This window comes from Oenanthe melanoleuca, chromosome 1 (genome assembly GCF_029582105.1).
Source record: "Oenanthe melanoleuca isolate GR-GAL-2019-014 chromosome 1, OMel1.0, whole genome shotgun sequence".
Taxonomy (NCBI): domain Eukaryota; kingdom Metazoa; phylum Chordata; class Aves; order Passeriformes; family Muscicapidae; genus Oenanthe; species Oenanthe melanoleuca.
Window position 1 is genome coordinate 50,217,408 of NC_079333.1, and position 19,203 is coordinate 50,236,610.

The window sequence follows — 19,203 nt, forward strand, 5'->3', positions numbered from 1 at the left end:
TCTGTGTATATTTCCCAATATTTTGGATAATGACTCCATCCTACACCCACTTGAATTGCTTCACCTCTACAGACAAAGCAGATATCAGTATTAACTCAGCTATGCCATCAGAATAAGTGTTCATCAATTAGTACAGGCACAAACATTGCAGAATTGACTGAGAAGAGAGTTAGTTTTCTCATTAGAACTGTTTTTCCTTTTCCCTCCAGCTCCCAAGTGGACCGGACCCAGATTGTATATCATTTGGGGCAAAGCAAATCAACCCCATGGGCTTGGTTCAGCCAGCAAATGCTGTCCTTTATGATTTTTACAACCCTGGTAAGGGCACAGAAAAATTATACATAACTCTCATGAGAGAGAGACTCTCAAAATACTCCTCCAGTCTACAGAAAGTTGATTTTGATGCAGTGTGTGAAACCATGTAATTTTGTTGAGTGTTAAAATAACCAGCTTTGCATAACTATCTTCCAGTTACTTCAGATCATCTAAACAGAGATCTTCTCAGGAATGGTCCAGTATTGCAAATGGACTGAAAATAGGAACTTTTACATTCACGATTTTTAAATAAGATTTCCTGAGTTCCTGTTTCTTACGTTGCTTTTAAGCATATTTCACTGACATTTTGTTTTGTCAGGCTGTATCTTTATGCATCTAAAATATGCAATCTTAGAGGCTTGACTTTTGTAATGTGCTTGCCAGAGAAAGAAGTCTTGTTCCTCATTCAAAGAAAGGTCAAATGCAAATCATCCCCATCTGCCAAAGTTATGCAAACAATATTTGAAAATTAGGTCAAATCTCTACTTTGCCTTAACAGAATGATCCAAGACAATTTACACTGGGTTTAAACCACTAACTGTTGGTTGATCCTATCTTCTTCTGAAACAGTGCAGTCCTCACTGCTGTTCTATGGTCTAAAGAGGCTTTTAAGATGTATAGTTTCCAGAAGGAACAAAAAAATATGAGGGAGTGGGGAGGAATACAGGGAGGGAAGAGTACAGCTTAAAAAAAACCACATAAAGTCAAAGAAAAAACCCCAGCAACAGCAACAAAATGCCCAACTAAAAATTATCCAACTGAACAAAAACAACCTCAAACTGTTGCTCAGCTGAAAGGAAATGCTGTGCTCTAGGTGCCTAAGCTGTAGGTCTTTGGGAACTGCTGATGTGCATCTGATCCCTCAGTGCTCTGCTTTCTCTGGACCAGGGAAAAACTGGGCTGCCAAGGTAGTTCATACTGTGCTGCACAGGCTTTTCCAGCTGAGCTCTCCCACACAAGCTGCTTTGTTCCTTGCCCACAGACAGGAGGTGCAGTGTGTTCTACAGTGCTCCCAAGCACAGTGCCCTGCTTTCCAAGCTGTGCCACGCCGGCGTCTGCCAGTGTGCAGAAGGTAAGGAATGACCACATAAGCTGGTCTAAAAGAAGATAGTTGCCTCTAGGAACTATTTACATGGGAATTGTTAAGCCTAGAAAGGACCATTAGAATTATCCTAATGTGTAATACAGGACACATCCATCCTCTAGGATGTTCAATATCAAATAATTTTTTTTTGTAAGACATCCAGGATCTTTTGATATCTAGATACAATATATATATATATATGCACATGTATGTAAAAACCCTCTGTCATACCACTAAGAAAATTGTTCTGCCATTTTATTCTCTGTTATACTTTTGTGTGAATATGAATGTGTAAACTATTTATTTATTTATTTATTTATTTATCTATCTATCTACATATCCATGCCTATAGGGTTGTATAACTTATTTTCTTCCCTCCAGGTCCCTGCCCAAAACAAAAATCAACTTTCAGTAAAGCATTAACACAAACCACACGTGTTAGCTTTGTCTGCTACCAACCTACTGCAGATTATGGTAAGGCATGAAACACAGCTGTTGATTTCACCATCATTCATTTTAATAAGTATAAATTTATAGTTTAATATGCCCAGACCTCTCCTGAATGGAGTAGGGTTTCTATATGTGGCTGAGAGGCTGAGGAGAAATAAATGTGCAGTTGTAGTCATCAGGGCAGTGAAGTGGGAAGTGAAGGCCTTGGAAAGATGCAGTAGGATGCTGGGGGAAGGAGGGGTGGACATTATGTTACAGGGTTTAGAAAAAACCCATGGTGCAGTACCACAGTCCCTCATGTTACAGGATGTAAACAAAGAATAAGGTTTCCATGGCATGCCATAGTTCAGCAGCTCCTTCTGCAGAGCTAGATTAATATTTCCCCTTTGTTAATTTGCCTTTCTGGCCTCTTCTTTGGATACAAACTTGGATAAATTACTGAAGGAAAACTGGTAGATGCTAACAGAAGGACACGAAAAAGAGTGAGAACCTAACCACAGAGGAGCTTCCTTGAAAAAATACAAAGAAAGGAATACAAATGTAGAGTCTCTTGATTAATAATTCCATGGTTTGTGAGTAGATGGTACACCATTCTCTGTCCAGACACTAGATAAAAGCACACCTATTATTCAGTCTTTGGATGCAATTTCAAGTTGGCATCTGCTATAACAGAGTTGTTGTCTGTTGCAGCATATGAGGTAGAAATCCTCAACAGTACAAAGAAGAATGTTTTTGATTACTATGAGGCCAAAATCCACAAAATCCTTAAAGCATGTAAGTATTGAAATGTTTGATTCCTTTCATTCACCTGTAGGAAAACTAAGTTTGACTAAATGTTAGCTAATACTAATATTACTGCATGAGCCATGCAGATGCCTTCTGCCATGGAAAAGTAGGGTCAGATATATTACTGCAGTAGGCTTTCAAGAAGGCTTATTTATTGCAAGGCTTGTTTGGTGCAGCTGCCTCACTGTTCAGTTCAGCCCTGGAGTAGGTTTTTTGGTTCACATTGTGCAATCCCAGAGCACACGAGCTTCATTCATTTCAGATGAAAATAAACCAGAAGGCACATTCCAGACTCATTGAGTCCATGGTTACAAACTGGAGCTAGTCTAAGTTAAACCCTTCAAAAAACATGCATAGTGTGGATATTATGTCTTCTGCATCAACTATTTCATTTTCTAGACTGTTGACAGATCCTTATTTTTTCTCATGTGGACATATATCCACTGACCTCTGTTCTGATACTACATGAAGATTTGAAGTGCTTATTACTCAACTAATTGTTAAGCAATTGCAACCCTTGTGGAACAGGCTGAGAGTTGTCCACAGTGACGTGCCTGAGGTCAATGAAGACAGGAAAAGTTCTGGAACTTCAATTGAATAACTCTGCTAAAGAAATAGAGAGGCTTCTTTGTTGTTAGGTGCAGTGTAAAGGTTTTTGCAGCTTGTAGACAATGTCCTGCTGTCCCAGCTGCCCCCCATGTGAATTTAATCAGCAGTATCAGAGAGCACTGATACTCTTCAGAGTAATTTCTGGGGAAGTTGTCAGATGACACATCAGCTGCCGTGGTGTCATGTGGTATCCCAGTTCTGTGTTTGGCAGCAGAGATTGCCTCTAAAAAGGAACTTAAAAGGTTTTGAAATCTCCCCTCTCTGGAGCAGAATAATTAACTCCAACAATCTTAGCCTGGCAATGTCACACAGTACTTTATGGCACACAACTCGTGATCTGTGCCCAATGTTCAGTTCCTGTAGGAAAATAAGCTCCATGCTTCCGAGTCCAGAGAGAGCATCTGGCACACCCAGGGCTTTCCACATGGAGGGAAATGATAATGTACCTAGTGGTCAAAATACTGACTATAGGAGATTATGGCATCCTGATGGAAAGTTTTATTAATCTCTTGAGTATACCTACAGGATTTAAAAGTTTTAAGGCTCTGGGTCCAAATGCATTTCTACTCACAATTTACAAGAAAGCACTGCAAAGATTTTGGGTTTTGGTAGCTGAGAGAACCGTCCTTTGAATGTGAAGCTAAAGGGAAAAGATGTCTTCTATTTCCACATATTTGATACTTTCTTTTTTGTTTTTGTTTTTGTTTTCTTTGTTTTTGGTTTTTTTGTTGTTGTTGTTGTTTTGGTTGTTGTTTTTTTGTTTTTTTGTTATTGTTGTTGTTTGTGCTGTCATATGCAGCTTCTGAGCATCAGGAATCGTTTAAAAGGCTTGGGAAAGGCTGGCAGGAGGCATGAAGCCATATGAGAATGAAGAAAAAGCTAGGTGTTGAACCCAAATCAGCCTGTGACTGAACTAGTGTTGTTACCTCTTGTATTCTCTGTGGCTCTTTTGAGTGAGATTTGCCTCTGTTGCCATCAACAGGTTTAGATGAAGATTAGTAAGATAAAATCTCATTCTCTGAACCCTGTCGTTATTTCCTTAACAATCTTTGAAATAAAGGGTTGGTTCAGAAGACAGATGGAAACACTTATTTGTGTTTGGGAGGCAGCAAAAGAGAATTTTGCAGGTGTGTGCTTCTCAGATTAATTTGGTTATTGATAGGATTAGTGTATATGTTCTGGATGGCTAATATTTATGCTGTCCTATGAGTCCTCCAGAAGTCCTTTAGGGGAAAAATATAACCCATACAAAGTAGCACAGAATCTTTTTTTTTTTCCCTCTTCTCCCCACTCCCTGCTTTTTTAAACAGTATTTCCCATTACAGATTCTAAAACTTGAAGTAACTTGTTTTTCTTAAATTCTGCTTGGATGCTTTGAAACATTAAATTTCAACTTTTTTTTTTTTTAATTGGACATTTAAAATTGAAAATTACATAATAACCACTTAAGATAATAACTCAAATGTTTATGATCCCACTGTCTGAATTATATTGGGCCATTTGTGAAGCATATGAACCGAGAAACACCTTGGTAATTTAAGCCAAATGAGGCATAACATCATCATCATTTTCTCAAGTAGTTCTGATGCATCTCTGCATTCCATGACCAAAATGAAAATTCAAGATACCATGTAGCACAGGAACAGCAGAAAGGTTATATGAGAAAACCTGCAGGACTTATATTCTCTCTAAAAATGTATTAAATTCATGTGATTTTTAATTAGGTGACAGATAAGGTTCTTAAAGCTAGGTTTCACAAATTAGCAGTCTATGTAAAATTCTCTGAAATCTAATTAATGTTATAATATTCTACCTCTGTTGTTTATTCTATTTTTAAGATTTTGATGACTAGTCTTTCCATACTTCCATTACTTAATATAATATTCTATATTAGAGCAGATGATGCACAAGATTCTGCTAACTGATAAAAAGTCTGTGGTGTAATTTACCTGTAATTTAAACTGGTTTAATATTGAATTTGTACAGGAATTTTCAAATTACAATGAGAGACTAAGAAATCAGAATATTGCCGTTATTTGCTTTTTTTTCAAATGGACTTTGAGAACTGTTGTTCTAGTTAAACAACATGGTGTCCTCATGACCTGAGGTTGGTTTGATGAATAAGCATTTTCTCAGCTCTCATGTCATTGCACTGTCAGAGCAGCCACCTCCTCTGCCCTGGATGCTCACTTCTGTAATGGGCAGTGCAAGTCTGAGTGAATAAACTTCTGGGCCAGGATCCAAACCAGAATTTTCTAAGTTACTTAAACATGGAGATCACCAGGAGATTGTCCTGTGTGCCAGATTCAGAGGGAATAGCATAAAGGCTGCATCAGTAAAGTTCAGGTGAGGTGTACTAAGGGGAGTGAGATTTTAATACTGTCTGCTGCATTGTTGAGCCTCAAAATGTTTGAATTTAGTTTGCTAGCTTTAAGACTGCCCTGAACCTGAACAATCTGAAATGGAAGATGCACGTTTTCTATTTCCCTTGGCTTTTCCTCCATTCTCTGAGATTTAAGCAAACTCCATTAGGTCCTAAGGTCTATAGGAAAACATCTCCTTCAATAATTACTGCAAAGGCCAAGACAATCAGCTAAGGCAAAAGTGGCTTACTTTTTGTCAGGTCACGCTAAGGGAAATATATCCTACCATACCCCGGCCATTTATTCACATGTCAAGCTCCAACTCCCAAGTGAAATATTGGCTTAGCAGAGGGGCAAATGATCCCAGGGGGTTGTGTCCTGGGGGCTACAGTTCTTCTCTTTGTTAGAAAAGCTCATGGGGTTTTCTCTTCCTGTCCCACAGCTGGAGATGAAAGCATCCAAGTGCGCGAGCACCGGCAGTTCCTATCGCGCTCCATGTGCAAGTTAAACATTGTCCCTGGCAAACGCTACCTCCTCATGGGGAGAGATGGACAAACAGTGGACTGCAACAACAAGTAAGTGCAAAATGGTGTCTGGGCAGCAGCAGCTGCTATCATGGACCATCAGTCAGAGGATACTCAATCTTTTAGAACACATCCAGAAAGTAAAGGCAGCACCAAATTTCTCAGAGACTGATTCTGCTGGGTTTATTAAAATATTAAGTGTTCTACTCCATAGGCAAAAGGGGAGCTATGGGGAAGAGCTGAGCCACCCAAATCTGAGGCTTCCAGACTTCTGGTTCCCAGTCTTCTCAGAATCAAATCTTGCCATGGTTCCCCTGGGTTAAAAACTCACAGCTGGAAAAGAAGAATGGGAAAAGCTACCAGTCTATCTACTGCAGATGCCTCAAACAGCTTCTGTGTTTGCAGAAGGAATGTCTGATGTCGTGACTAAGAGCAGCTCCCAAGGTTGCTGTTACATCATGCATGTGAATAGCATATTCTTCTCACTTCTCACTGTCACACTTTAATGAAAAAAGGGAATTTATCCGAGTAGGAATTTAGTAAGATGCTATCAAATATTCAGGGAGGAAGCCATCCTAAATATTTCATTTCCCTGCACAGAACTTGAGAAAGGAAATGCCTCTGAAAGTTTCTAGGCAGGAGATCTCCATCAAACTGTGAGCACCACTTCCCAAAACTTTAAAAAGTCCCATTCCCGTCTCTATATGACACCAAAGGGAGTGCCTAGGTCAGTGACCTGCTTCAAAAGAAGCCTGATAGAGACTGGGGTGTCCCAGCAGAGGTTTAATCTTCAACATCTTTTCCGTGAAGATGTTCAGACATTAAATACTAGAAGTTACACAGCTTCTCATTGCAGAAAATTAGGAAATATTTTGGGATGCTCTGTTGGAACTAAACTTCCCCTCACTGTCCCACTGGTGTGCACTTGGGTCTTTTGTGTCATTCTGGAAACTCTAACAGAAACTTAGCCCAAGCTTTCCTGACATACTCAAAACACAAGAACAGCCAGGTCTGTCCCAGCTTGGCACTGACACCTCCCAGACTTTGCTCACTGCTCAGTCAACCTGCTGGTGAAAGCAAGTTTCAGGCAAGTTTCTCGGCTAGCATAATTCTTGATTTCAGAGATGCCTCTGAGGAGGGATGCAGCAGCTCAGGGATTACACTTTCCCCTAGCTCCATGTCAGGCATGATGAGTAACCATCTTTACCTGTCCCATCTTCCCTCAGGATGCAGTACTTACTCGATGCACAAGCCTGGGTGGAGAAAATTCCAGAGAGCAGCGAGTGCCGCAGCACCGTGCGCCGGCAGAGCTGTGCTCACCTGCGGGACTTCCTGAGCACCTCTGACAGCCTGTGCCACCTCTGAGCCATGCCTCTGACCCCCACGTCTCTCTGTGGGACAGCTTGCCTTCTGCCAGAATTCTTCCTGCAAAGCCTGTGTATCCCAGTGGCACCTGAAATGTCGCAGGGCTGCTTCCATTGCTGTTTCGCTGATTGGGGTATCCTGTTGTGGATGTGTGTGGGGGTAATACAACAAAAATGCAGTTCCTCTGCTAGTTATTGTGTTCATTGTACCTGACACTGGGGAAGAGAGAGCAGGAGTTTCTGTCTCCTTGAGCTATTATACAGCAGTGCAATTATCTTGCAGAGTCAAAAGAAAAACACATTGTGCATTGCCTGATTAATTCCTGCAGTCCTGGGCAAGAAAAAGTGATTTTAAAAAGGCCAAGACATCTTCATGGGTCTAAAAGATAACTGGGCACTCATGGGCTTACCTGCTTTACACTGCTGCTGAAAGAGAAGAGATGCCAACACTCATGCTTCAACACATCAGCTTGTTTCTGGTTGTAACTGTGAGTCCTGCTGAGCCCAGGGCTGGATTCCATACACTTTTAATGCTGGAACTAGCAGTGGTACACTCAGCATGTCCTGTGCTGGACTCAGGAGTTTTCCACAGGCTTGTTAGGCTGGTAGCTCAGAGGACCTCGAGGTTTGCCCCAGCTTTGACATTTATGAAATGTGATTGTAATGCCTGGTCAGGAATTCTCTTTACTTTGCTACACATCTTACATAAAAATCAGTGATATGGCAAAATACAGCTGAGGTCAGTAAAGCAAGTACTAATGTCTATTAATATAAGATAAAGAATAGGCTGTTCCACTGACATCCCTGTTGTCCAGTAATTCTACCAGCATTTATGAAAGAATCACCTCAAGGTTAAGAGCCAAATCCTTCCTTTCCACTCCACGGGGCTTGAGTTAAATACCAATGTCTGACCCTTCTGTTGTGTGGAGTACATCAACAGCTCAGAGGTTCTTGCCTAGCAGATAAATCAAATAATTGCAACACTCAAGACTCTGTAAAGTGTGGTGAAAGCATCATTAAAATTTTATATTACGTCTAACACACATTTTACACATTTTCTTCCATTTTATTTGCAGGTGAGTCTAAGCTGGAACTACTTAGTGTCTGAACTTTGCAAATGCAGCCTCAATGTGGGAGCTGTGTATGATTATTAAACTTATTTTATTTTGGGGAGAGAGGACCCAAGCATGCTTCTACTTTAACTCTGCCAATTGGGACCCCCTTTTTAAATATCTCTGGCCTAAGAGCTGCCATTGAACAAACAGTCTCTATGCCCCTGTACTTTTCTTGCCCAAACTCCCAAACATATACATGGGGAGAGGGAAGACAATGGTGGAATTATTCTGTGCTGCCACAGCTGTTAAAGTTTGCAGGTAACGCAGTGGCAGAGCTGCTGGAGACTCAGTCAGCACCATGGAGGCCTTCTGGAGAGCTTTGGAAGCATTCCTTTCTCCTTCAGCTGCCACAACCTGCAAAGGAACAGAAATGGAAATGGCATGGAGCTGCTGCCTGTAGTGGTGAAAATCCAGCTTTATAATGAGAGGAAAACAAACTAGCTTGGATTCCTGGAACCATAGGACATAAGTTGCCCCAGGGGAAGTTCACATAGGATATTAGGAAAAAATTAGGTTGTCAAGCATTGGGAAGAGGATGCCCAGGGAAGTGGTGGGGTCTCTAACCCTGGTGGTCATTTAAAGAGTATATATGTAGATGTGATGCTCAGGGACATGGTATAGTGGTGGACTTGGTAGTGTGGGGTTTGAAGGTTGGACTTGGCGATCTGAGAGGTCTTGTCCATCCTAAACAATTCTGTGGTTCTGTGACAAGGAAATGAAAGCCTGGAGATGGACACTGTCCCGGGTCTCACCTTGGCTTTTGTCTCTCGAGCAGCCTCTGCCTCAGCTGCCATTGCCCTCTGCATGGCCATGGGGATGCGGATGTCTTTGATCTCCACACGGGCCACTTTGACTCCCCACTGCTCCGTGGCACTGTCCAGGGCAGCCTTGGGGACAAACAACACGCCAGGAAGAGCACAGTGCTGGCAGACAGAAAGCCACATGGTGTACCCTGCCTGGACAGAAGGACAGGGCAAACCTGCACAGCAGACAGGGGATGCTCCAGGGGCACCAGCACCCACATGGTGTGTGCACAGTGGGTACCACAGCCTCACCAAACACTTGCTGGTCAACACCAGTGTCTCCTGTGGGGCTGCTCTCCTGCTTCCTAAATTATGAGCCCCTTCCTTTCCTCAGGTGGGCACTTACTAAACTCTCTTTTACAAAGAAATAGTACAGCAACTTCCTTAAGCAGCACAACAAGTAAAAGTACCCTATGGTGAGACACAGGACAGCCCTGCAGCACTGGCAGACTCATCTGTGCTCAGCTCCTGGGCACTCCTGCAGTCCACACCAACACCATGGCCCTGTCTCTGCCCATGGCCGCCCTCCTGGCTGCAGAGGGTACAGTCTCCCTTTGGTCTGATATGCCTTGTCTCTGACTGAAATTAGGAAATCAGGTGTGGGATTTTTCCTCTGCTTTCTCCTTGGCTGCCAAAACAAAAAAGAAACCAGATGGCATTTTAAAGCATACAACAACTCCATTTTGTACTCTTAGCTGTAATGACCGGAGATACAAGTCTTGCCCCAATCAAGGGTCTGCTCAAGACAGAACTTCCCAGACCTCTTTCTCCGTGTTTGCAGCTGCCTCTGTGCAAAGGCTAAGCTGATTTTTTTAAATCACTGGATAATTTCAGAATTTTAATTGCTTTTTGATAGAGATAACTCTGCTACAAGAGCCTGGGGAAATACCTTTAGAATAACTCTTTCTTACTCTAAGCAATGAGATGTATAATTGAAAAGAAACCATAAAGGAAGATTTTGTTGAAGAAAGAAAGATTATTTCTCATTTGCTGCTCCCCAGAAGGCATCTCCTTGCCTGTGAATTTTCAGTGCAGGATTTACCTGGATACTGTGTGCAGTCTCCTCACGACCTGCCAGCAGCTGAGCCAAGCTCTGTGTGCCCAGAACGTTTCTGAGGGTTGTCTGTGCCAGGAGCAAGGTAGCAGAGTGGACATCAGTGACATTGGCAACTGCCCTGACAGCGCTGTGGATCCTGTAGCGCACCACGCCATCCACCTGGGCAGTGACAGCATCCCTCGTGAGGATCTGCATTTGACAAATGCACAGTCACTGAAAGGTCCAACAACACATCCTTCGCTAGGAAGGGGAATATATATATATATATTTAACACTTAGTTAGTAAAAGGCACAGATAATTCAAACACACAAATAATTTCTTTTGATTTCTTTGTCATTCCCCCAAGAAATTACTTCAAGAGAGCTGTCCAGCATCAACAGAGTTTAAACCATTGAAAAATGCTTTACATACCCTCTAAATAACTGCTTCAATAGTTAGTGAATCTCATACTTTGAACTAATTTCTTTTGCAGCAATAAATGATGGCTATCCTCTTCCTTTCTTGTAGAAAGGTCTATTAATGAGTTCATTAATATATAATATATTAATTAATTAATATATTAATTAATATATATTAATATATATATAATAGTTCATTTCATGCAGCTTGGAAGATCTGTGCTATTTCCCCTAAACAATGTATTTGCAAGAAACACCAACAAATTAAAACAAAAAGTGCAAGAAATTGTGAGGAGAAACTGAAAGAAATATTTTAGCATTCATAGCAGTGTTGTCATCTTTTGCCAGACAAGCTCTCTGTGCCTCAGAAGGCTTCAGTGGAAAACTGATGATGATCCACTATCACTTCCCTCCTCAGCATCTTTTGCCTGCAAGTGAATGCTTCACAAAAATCCTGCCAACTCCTGCAGAAGGCTGGCCAAAAGCTGCTAAGCCTTATACAAGGCAAGATCTGCAACCATCTTCCTTCCAGCCTCACATTTTGGGGGAGCCATTTTTCATTTCACACCACACACCCCTGCACCCTGTACTCTGAGAAAAGGCTCTTTCTGCTTACAGAAAGATAATAGCAAAAAAACATCTCCTGGGGAACACAGTAGGAAATTCTGGGGGCTCAAAACTTCTTGGAGCTGCCTCTTCTCACTCTGCTCTTTGTTTAAAGAAGAGGACAGCAGTGCCAACTCCATAAACAGAATTGTTCTGCCATGGGACTGATGCCACAAAGAAGCAAAACTTAATCAGAACACGACTGTTAAACAACTGATTTTTCAGATTAAATTTTTCAGTCAAAATTTGTCAATAAAATGCCTGAAGATATACCCTGCTTTGATGTATCTTGCTTCCTCCATCCATTCTTGCTTGGACCTGAGTTTTGTGGAAGCTTGCCTGTTAATTCCTGTTAATTTAATGGAATTTGTTTCCCATGGGTAATTTGCCTTTTCAGACACATGTAGAAGGCTCTTTTGAATGGTGAGTTCCATGTCAGATTCAATTTTATTAGGACATTAATTTACAACAGGGAATTTTGTAGCCCACTCCTGTCTTGTCCTCCATCTCTCATTCACTCTTGTAACTCCCTTCCTTTATTCTTGAAATCACAGTTCTGAACACCACCTTGACCTGCAATGATGCATCTGCAGATTTTGACTAGAAGAATCATAGAATGGTTAGGCTTGGAAGGGACCTTAAAGTTCCCACCCCCTCCCAAGGGCAGGCACACCTTCCCCTAGACTGGCTTGCTCAGAGTCCCCTCCAGCCTGGCTTTGAACACATCCAGGGATGGGGCACCCATAACTTCTTTGGGCAAGAAGTTGTTTTGTAAGCAGCTTGAAATCCAGAAGATACAGCAAAGAAGCTAAATTCCATATGGTAGCTCAGCATGGTAAAATTACAAAACACGTGCACTGTTTTTGATTGTGCCATGAATCTGCTGCATGTTTTGTTCCTGTCTTAGATGGTTGCTAGAGTGTTTACCTCTTGTGGAGGAATCTTACAGGTGACTGTCCTAAGATCAACCTTTATAAATGTATCTGTACATGGAAGGACAAGGATCAATCCTGAAAAATAAAAATTATTAGATGAAACACCTCTAAAACTGAAGTCCAGGTATTCTAGAGAAAATAAACAAATGGAAATACCCTCAGGATGGGGAATAACACCCTGCCTTATCACTGCAGCTGTCCTTTCTGCTTACAAGACATGACAACAGTGGTGTTTTACATTTTCAAACAACAGAGGGAAGTGCAATTATCTGCAAATAATGTGAACTCATTAGAGCTTAATGACCTAGGACTCTGGTCTGGAAATGGGCAGCTTGGAGCTCTTGTCTGAAGTCTGCCATGAGAATTTTGGCAGAAATTCCTCCCCATGCCTTTAATTTTACCTTTTTAAATCACAAGTCACGTATGGTTCCATATGTGTCCTCAGGAAAGACATCACCCAGGCCCAGATTCCTGCACCACATGATGAACATTGTCCCAAGATGTGGTAAATCCTGTGAAGGAGTGAAATCCTTCACTGGAGAGGGAGCTGGACAAAACTTCTCATCTTCTATTGTAATCTTAGAATGTTGTTTTGGTACCCAGAGTCACACAGAAGATCCCTGGCCCTGGCCTAGCTGCTCTTTGGACCCTGTGACTACTATTCAAGAGTAAGGACAGTACCTGAAAAGGACTTTTTCCTGTTATTTCAACTTCCAGTTTGCCCATTTCATTGCCCAGAGGTGGTAACTGCACCAATGCAAACTCCTCATGGCAGACCTGAGCACTGCATTTAAACCTCCCTGCAGTCCCTGACAGTGTCTGCAGCATGAGCTCATCCTTCTGTGGTCCAAATTACCCAGCAGCAAAGTCATACCTGGTATCAAGGTACTCAAACTTCTGTGCTATGACAGAAGGGTGGCTCTATCTTCTCTTCAGAAAAGTAAACAGTCTGCAGGTAAAGGATCTGCAGTACAGGGGACCTTCTCATTCCCCTCTATGCCATAGAGAAGGATTTCATGGAACCTCTGCAATACCCTATGTGGTCTGAGTGCATTGTAATAACATAAAAAACTCCAGAGGATTTTAACAGAGTAAAACTGCATGTATTCACCTGGTCCTTTCGCTTTCTTGGACAGTATACGACCCAGACGAAACACAACAGCACGTTCATATTCTCTGACAACCTAGGAAAACATTTTAAATTTAGAACTTTACAACTGATTATATTCTCACCCCCTGATCCTTCAATCTTTGGCACCCATATCAAATCTGAAGAAAGAGCAAATAATATAGGAAGCAACAAAGCTGCAAACCACTTTCTTCACATCTTCTACTTGACTCATGATTTGCTGGAAAAACTCAGCCCCTGTCCTCAGGTTACAAAACAGATCCCAAATGAAAGAATTAACAGTGATCTAAAAAAGGACACCCCAGAGCTCTCTCAACATCAGCAGCACACTCAGAGGAGTTGTAGGTAAAGGGGCTCTCACCTCAGGTAATCTAAACTACTTCACTTAGTGCATCATGACTGAAGTTCTGACCTTCAACTGATGTTTAACCAGCAGTTTAACTGATGATGAATGTTGAGACTGGAAGAAATTAAGTGAAGTGGCAGTACAGAACATTTGTGAAAGAACCTGTGTGGATCTCATTTCCAGAGCACAAAAAAACCCTTATGATTCCCAAAATGTGAAGGTGAGTTGCCTTATTCTAACTCAGTAAAAAGTAACAGCAGTGATAACAGCCCATTCTTCACATGCCTCAGATCCTGCTAGCTTACCTTAATACATGCCCAGATGGAAACAGGGAAGGTAATAAGCACCAGGAGGAATGAAAGGGAAACCAGGATCCAGCCACAGACACCAATTCCATCCTGCCTGTCAGCTGTAAAAAATATGAGGAGGAAGAATAATGAATGCAAAATTGAGGAGTTATCCCAGGAATGTACATCTAGCACAGTGCAATCATATGGGACTACAAAGTCCACAAACCTCACTCCCTCTTCCTCCCTGTCATCACTCAAAGCCATAAATGACCTAACCAAACATTCAACTTCATGGCCCTTCTGCACAGAAAGTTTAAAAAAGTTCAGAAAGCACATTTTGCAACAGGAAAAAAAGAGGAAAATGGAAGATAATGCCAAAGCTGGGGGCTGTGAAGGAGAAATAAATGAATGGGTGGAGTAACCATGAGTATGAAACCATCGGGTGGGGCAAAGGGTTTAGTTTGTGTGAAACAGGTAACAAGGCAAATGAGGGGAGCTCCTGCTTTCTTTAATGAACAGTTTGAGGAATATGCATGGACCAGTCCATACACTAGACCCTAAACTTCAAAATTAGTGCTTGTCAAAACACCCATGCACTTTAAGCAGTAGTCTCAGTGCATTCAGCTCATCTCATCCCAAGACTTCATTCTAATGAAACAAAACAAATATAAAACTAATTTTATTATTTTAGTGCCTGAAAGGAAGGCAGTAGTAAGGTAAGTTATTTCAAAGGAGTAGGGCAGCACTGGAAATTTCTGATACCAAATAAAACTCACATCAAGACAGAAATGATAAAAAGGAAACAATTCAATTTATACTGTGTCAGAAAAAAACCAGCATGAGTCTCCTTTATCTGTAAGGCACAAGCTGACAGACCAGCAGAGCAGGACTGACAGGTTTTTCAGGGCATTCCCAGCCACCCCAGGGAAGGAGGGCACACAGCACATCCCTCCTGCAGTCCCCGTGCCAGGCTGGGCTGTGCTGCTGCAGTGGTGGCTGCACACCTGGTGGTACATCCAGCCCACTGCTCACAGCTTTGCCCATTCTGCTTCTGAGCCCCTGGTGCAGATTGAATCACTCACATGTAAGCACTTTTGCATTCAGAGGTGTCTGGGCTCAGGTTTCCCTGAGAGCTGGGCACGGAATTGGGGCACTGGGAGCTCAGCTTTCCTCCTCACCCTTCCCAAAAAACAGCAGCCTTAAATCCCTGGTTGTTTAATGAGGTATCATCAGGCACTCTCCAATCAGTGGTAAAATTGATTTTAGGGAGCTTCCCTAAGATTCTCACCTTAAGGCCATGTATATTAAAATAGGATTATTAGGATTTAGTGTGAAAATCTTTAACCCTTCCACTGTTGTCTGTTCTCCACACAGTGTAGTTCATATTATACTAGTGGTGTGTTAAACTACAACAGGTACATAAAGTTAGAGCAGTCAAGTGTCTTTTAGTCAGCGGAAAGAGATCAAGGAAAGTCACAGAATAAGCATCATTCATCATTCTTAACCTGAAATCTGAGCAAATCTCAATTTCACATAAATGACCAGTTTAAAAAAAAATGTCTGAAGATATTTTTCTCCAGCGACAATTTTGATTATGAAGAACCTCCTCAAAAGCAATTTTGGGTTGTAGCATCATCTGAGCCTACTCTGAAGATGCTTGGTGGGAATGGCACAATCCACAGACAGGGGGATTAGATGGGAAAAAATGCCAGCACTCAGCATATTGATACTCAAACAGCTGAGAAGAGTTAGGGGTCAAGATATCGCTCCTAAGCACCATGGGCACAAAGCAAGCATCCAAAACCTGACAAAGTACAATTGAATCCTTCTCCACAAGAACTGTTTTGAGATCCTGATGCCAGCTAATAATGTAGGTTGCAATTAGAAAAGTAGAAAATATGAAATGAAAATATGCCTTTGAATGAAACTCCCAGCTCCCCCAAACCACCACAGATCTTTTCTGATTACCCTAAAGTTTAAACCATTTAACTATACAACAAATAAAAAACTCTAGAAAAATCAATAGTGAAGAACCAGTCACAATCCCATGTATCATTGACCTGAATTTGCCATCCCCTGTATATGGATTATAATAGTAATTAGCACCAAAAATCTCACTTGACTCTTTAGTCCAGAGCAAACCAGGAGCTGCAAAGCACCACAAAATATGAGAGCTCATCACTCAGAAGTTGTGGAAAAACTCCAGAGTGCTGGAATCAAATTCACTTCATTTTTTCTTGATACACTCCTTAGGGTACATCACAAACACACTTGGTAAACAAACTCATGATGTGGGTTTCACACTTGGAAAGCAAATTAAATACTCAGTGTGGGCAAAACTCTCCTAAGTCACCAAAAAGGTGGAGTAGACTCAGCCTCTTTAACCACCATGTACCTTCCTGCTTTCTACCAGGGGCTGAAAAATTCTTCTGTCTTCCCTAGCTAGATCCTATTTTCCTCTCCCCAGCCCATCCCTCTATACAGAAGTGTATCAATAGCTGAATCAGTCTTTTTTATCCATGGGGCCATGTTGGCAAAAGGTAGATGCTGATGCATCCTGGTAGGGCAGCATAAGGCAACTTGCTGTGCCACTCACAGTGGCAGATTCTGAGTTTTCATCTTCAGTCTATGTCAGACATCAAATGTAGATCAAATGTACATTTTTTGTACATTTTTTTGTACTTAGTTCTGCTCCTTTTTAACATTATTGAGAAAAACCCCGCTCGCACACACAAAGCCAGGCTTACCAATTAGATGTTCTGTGTTCATTTTCTTGGGTCTCTCTCTCTGGGGATCCATCCCCTTGGAGGGAAGCCCTGACCCCCTCACAGGTGAGACAGCAGTGTACCTTGAAACTGCAGGGCTCGTGCTAAATGCTGAAGAGGGAGGCAGGATGAGAGAAGGAGAAATCCCCTGTACAAGAGTCTTCTGGGAGTTAGTTACCCTGGTGAGGAGAGGATGTTTACAAACACCAGGCTTGTGTCTCTGATGGATGGTATTCTGTGGCTGCCTGCTATCTGGGGTGCACTTGGCCCAGCTGGTCTTAGCCCGCACAAAATACAAGCTGGAAATTATTTCTGTGAATCCACTACCAGAGATTAAAAACCCTACAAACAAGATAGGAAGATAAAGTAAGTCCTGTGAGGAGCAGCTGAGGCATAGCCTGAAGAAAATGGGGCTCAGGGGAGATCTTAACACTCTCTGCACCTGCCTGAAAGGAGGTTGTAGCAAAGTGAGCATTGGTCTCTTCTATCAAGAAACAAGGAGCAGTATAAGAACAAATGGCCTTAAGCTGTGCCAGGGGAGGCTTATCTTAAATATGAGGAAAAACTTGCTTCACCAAAAGAGTTGCCAAACACTGGAACAGGCTACCCAGGGAAGTGGGAGTCCCTCTCCCTGGTGGCATTTCAAGAACACGTAGATGTGGCACTTAAGGATGTGGTTTAGTGGTGGACTTGGCAGTGCTGGGTTAATGGTTGGACTCAAGATGTCTTTCCCAACCTAGGATGCCATAAAGCCAGAATGCAGAGATTCTGTGCTGCTCCTCTGCTGTTTTGAGGCTCAGCTACTGTTCAGATCTCAAACACCAGCATAATAAATAAAACTCCAGGTGAGGTGTCCAGACTGTGTAGAATAGCTCATCACACCTTTCCTCACCACACCTTTCTTCACACTGTCCATCAGGTGTTGAGCTGGATAACCTCAAAACCACAGCAGAAGCATTTCAGCTCGCAAGCCTTAAAATTGTCCCCCAAGTAAGAGTATTTTTCACAAAATATTTTGACAATCAAACTAAGCATGGCATTTCAGACTAAGCCAGTTCTAGAGGCTGTAGCAGCAGAGGGCAGCCCTCTCAAAGGACAAGGCTGTTGCTTGTTATTTGAATAAAATATGAGAGATTTTTTTTTTCATAAGTAATTTATGAATTTGACATATAGCTGCATTAATTACAGGGCTGTTTTTTGTGGACATCTACTACCTAGAATGTCTGTAAAGATCTGGCTCCAGCTTCCCTTCACCCAAGACTTCCTCCCTGCCAGTAATCACCCTGACCCCAGATGGGTCATTCAAAACAGGTTGTTCTGCAGAGAATCCTTTTTCAGTCTCACAGAGAGGAAACTACACCCCTGAACTGACATTTTAAATCCTACTGAAAGCCATGAGCACAGCTGGAAAAATCAAGATTGACATGCTTATTGCAATATGCTCCCAAACACATGACAATATTAATTTTAGGCCATTTGTAGCATTTTCCTCATTATCTGACTTCTAAACACTGAGCTGTATGATCACACCTCTCCAGGACAGATGCTTACTATCAGTGTAGCATGTGTGAATGGTGACAAGAGAATTGTGGTTTAATTATTTCAGAAGCAAAAACATAATATGCAAAACTATCCCAACAATTTTTATTTTAGAGCAAAACCAGTGTTATTGAAAATAGCTTAATTCTGAATCATTTGAATGCCACCATTTAAACAGCTGTTCATACCATCAGATAAAAGGGCAACACATACTACAAGATAACAGACATAATTGCTCCCTGTTTATTGACAACTCCCTGAGGTGACTGTAGATACAGGGGAGTAAAGCAGAGGGTGTTTTTTATTTGTGTTCAGGAACATCACTATATTAGTTCTTTTCATTTTAACTTAAGCTGCACTTTTATTCCCTTTTCAAAATTTTGAAATCAAAGTCAGGGCAATCTTAATGCTTTCTCCTTGGGGCTATACTGGGCAATGTGGATAACCCATGTCCCAGGGCACTCTAGAACACTCAGAGATTTAAACACATGAGAAGTCTGGGGCAAAGCAGTTTGCAAGCTGCAAGTTCACTGGTGCTGAATAGCCTGTTGCACTCCTGTGACACAGGGCACAGCCACAAAACTGAGCTCAAAGCTGCTTCAGCAGAACTTACTTAGAAGCAGCATTAGACAACTGTGGTTTGGGCTGCTTGCAGTTCAGCTATTTCTGCAGTTTCATATTTGTGATATAGCTAAAGCCTTCAACTTCTATTCCAAAAGCAGCA

At 41.8% G+C, this 19,203-nt stretch overlaps 2 protein-coding genes across 2 annotated transcripts in view; one reads left to right on the forward strand and one right to left on the reverse strand.

Moving 5' to 3' along the window:
• Positions 1-7,679, forward strand: part of LOC130252258 (complement C4-A-like) — a 40,298-nt gene extending 32,619 nt beyond the window's left edge. The window contains exons 36-41 of the mRNA XM_056489662.1: positions 210-318; positions 1,298-1,387; positions 1,781-1,873; positions 2,540-2,623; positions 6,050-6,182; positions 7,358-7,679. Coding sequence (XP_056345637.1) covers positions 210-318; positions 1,298-1,387; positions 1,781-1,873; positions 2,540-2,623; positions 6,050-6,182; positions 7,358-7,496 — 648 coding nt within the window. The 3' untranslated portion in view covers positions 7,497-7,679. The remainder of the gene's footprint in view (positions 1-209; positions 319-1,297; positions 1,388-1,780; positions 1,874-2,539; positions 2,624-6,049; positions 6,183-7,357) is intronic.
• Positions 7,680-8,423: 744 nt separating this feature from the next.
• On the reverse strand, positions 8,424-16,974 carry STOML3 (stomatin like 3). Its single transcript, XM_056489673.1, has 7 exons — positions 16,923-16,974; positions 14,191-14,294; positions 13,522-13,594; positions 12,403-12,485; positions 10,456-10,659; positions 9,363-9,497; positions 8,424-8,964 (listed from the first exon to the last, which is right to left on the reverse strand). The coding sequence occupies exons 1-7, from the start codon at positions 16,972-16,974 to the stop codon at positions 8,764-8,766; spliced, it is 852 nt and encodes a 283-aa protein (XP_056345648.1). The 3' UTR covers positions 8,424-8,763.
• Between the last annotated feature and the right edge of the window lie 2,229 nt (positions 16,975-19,203).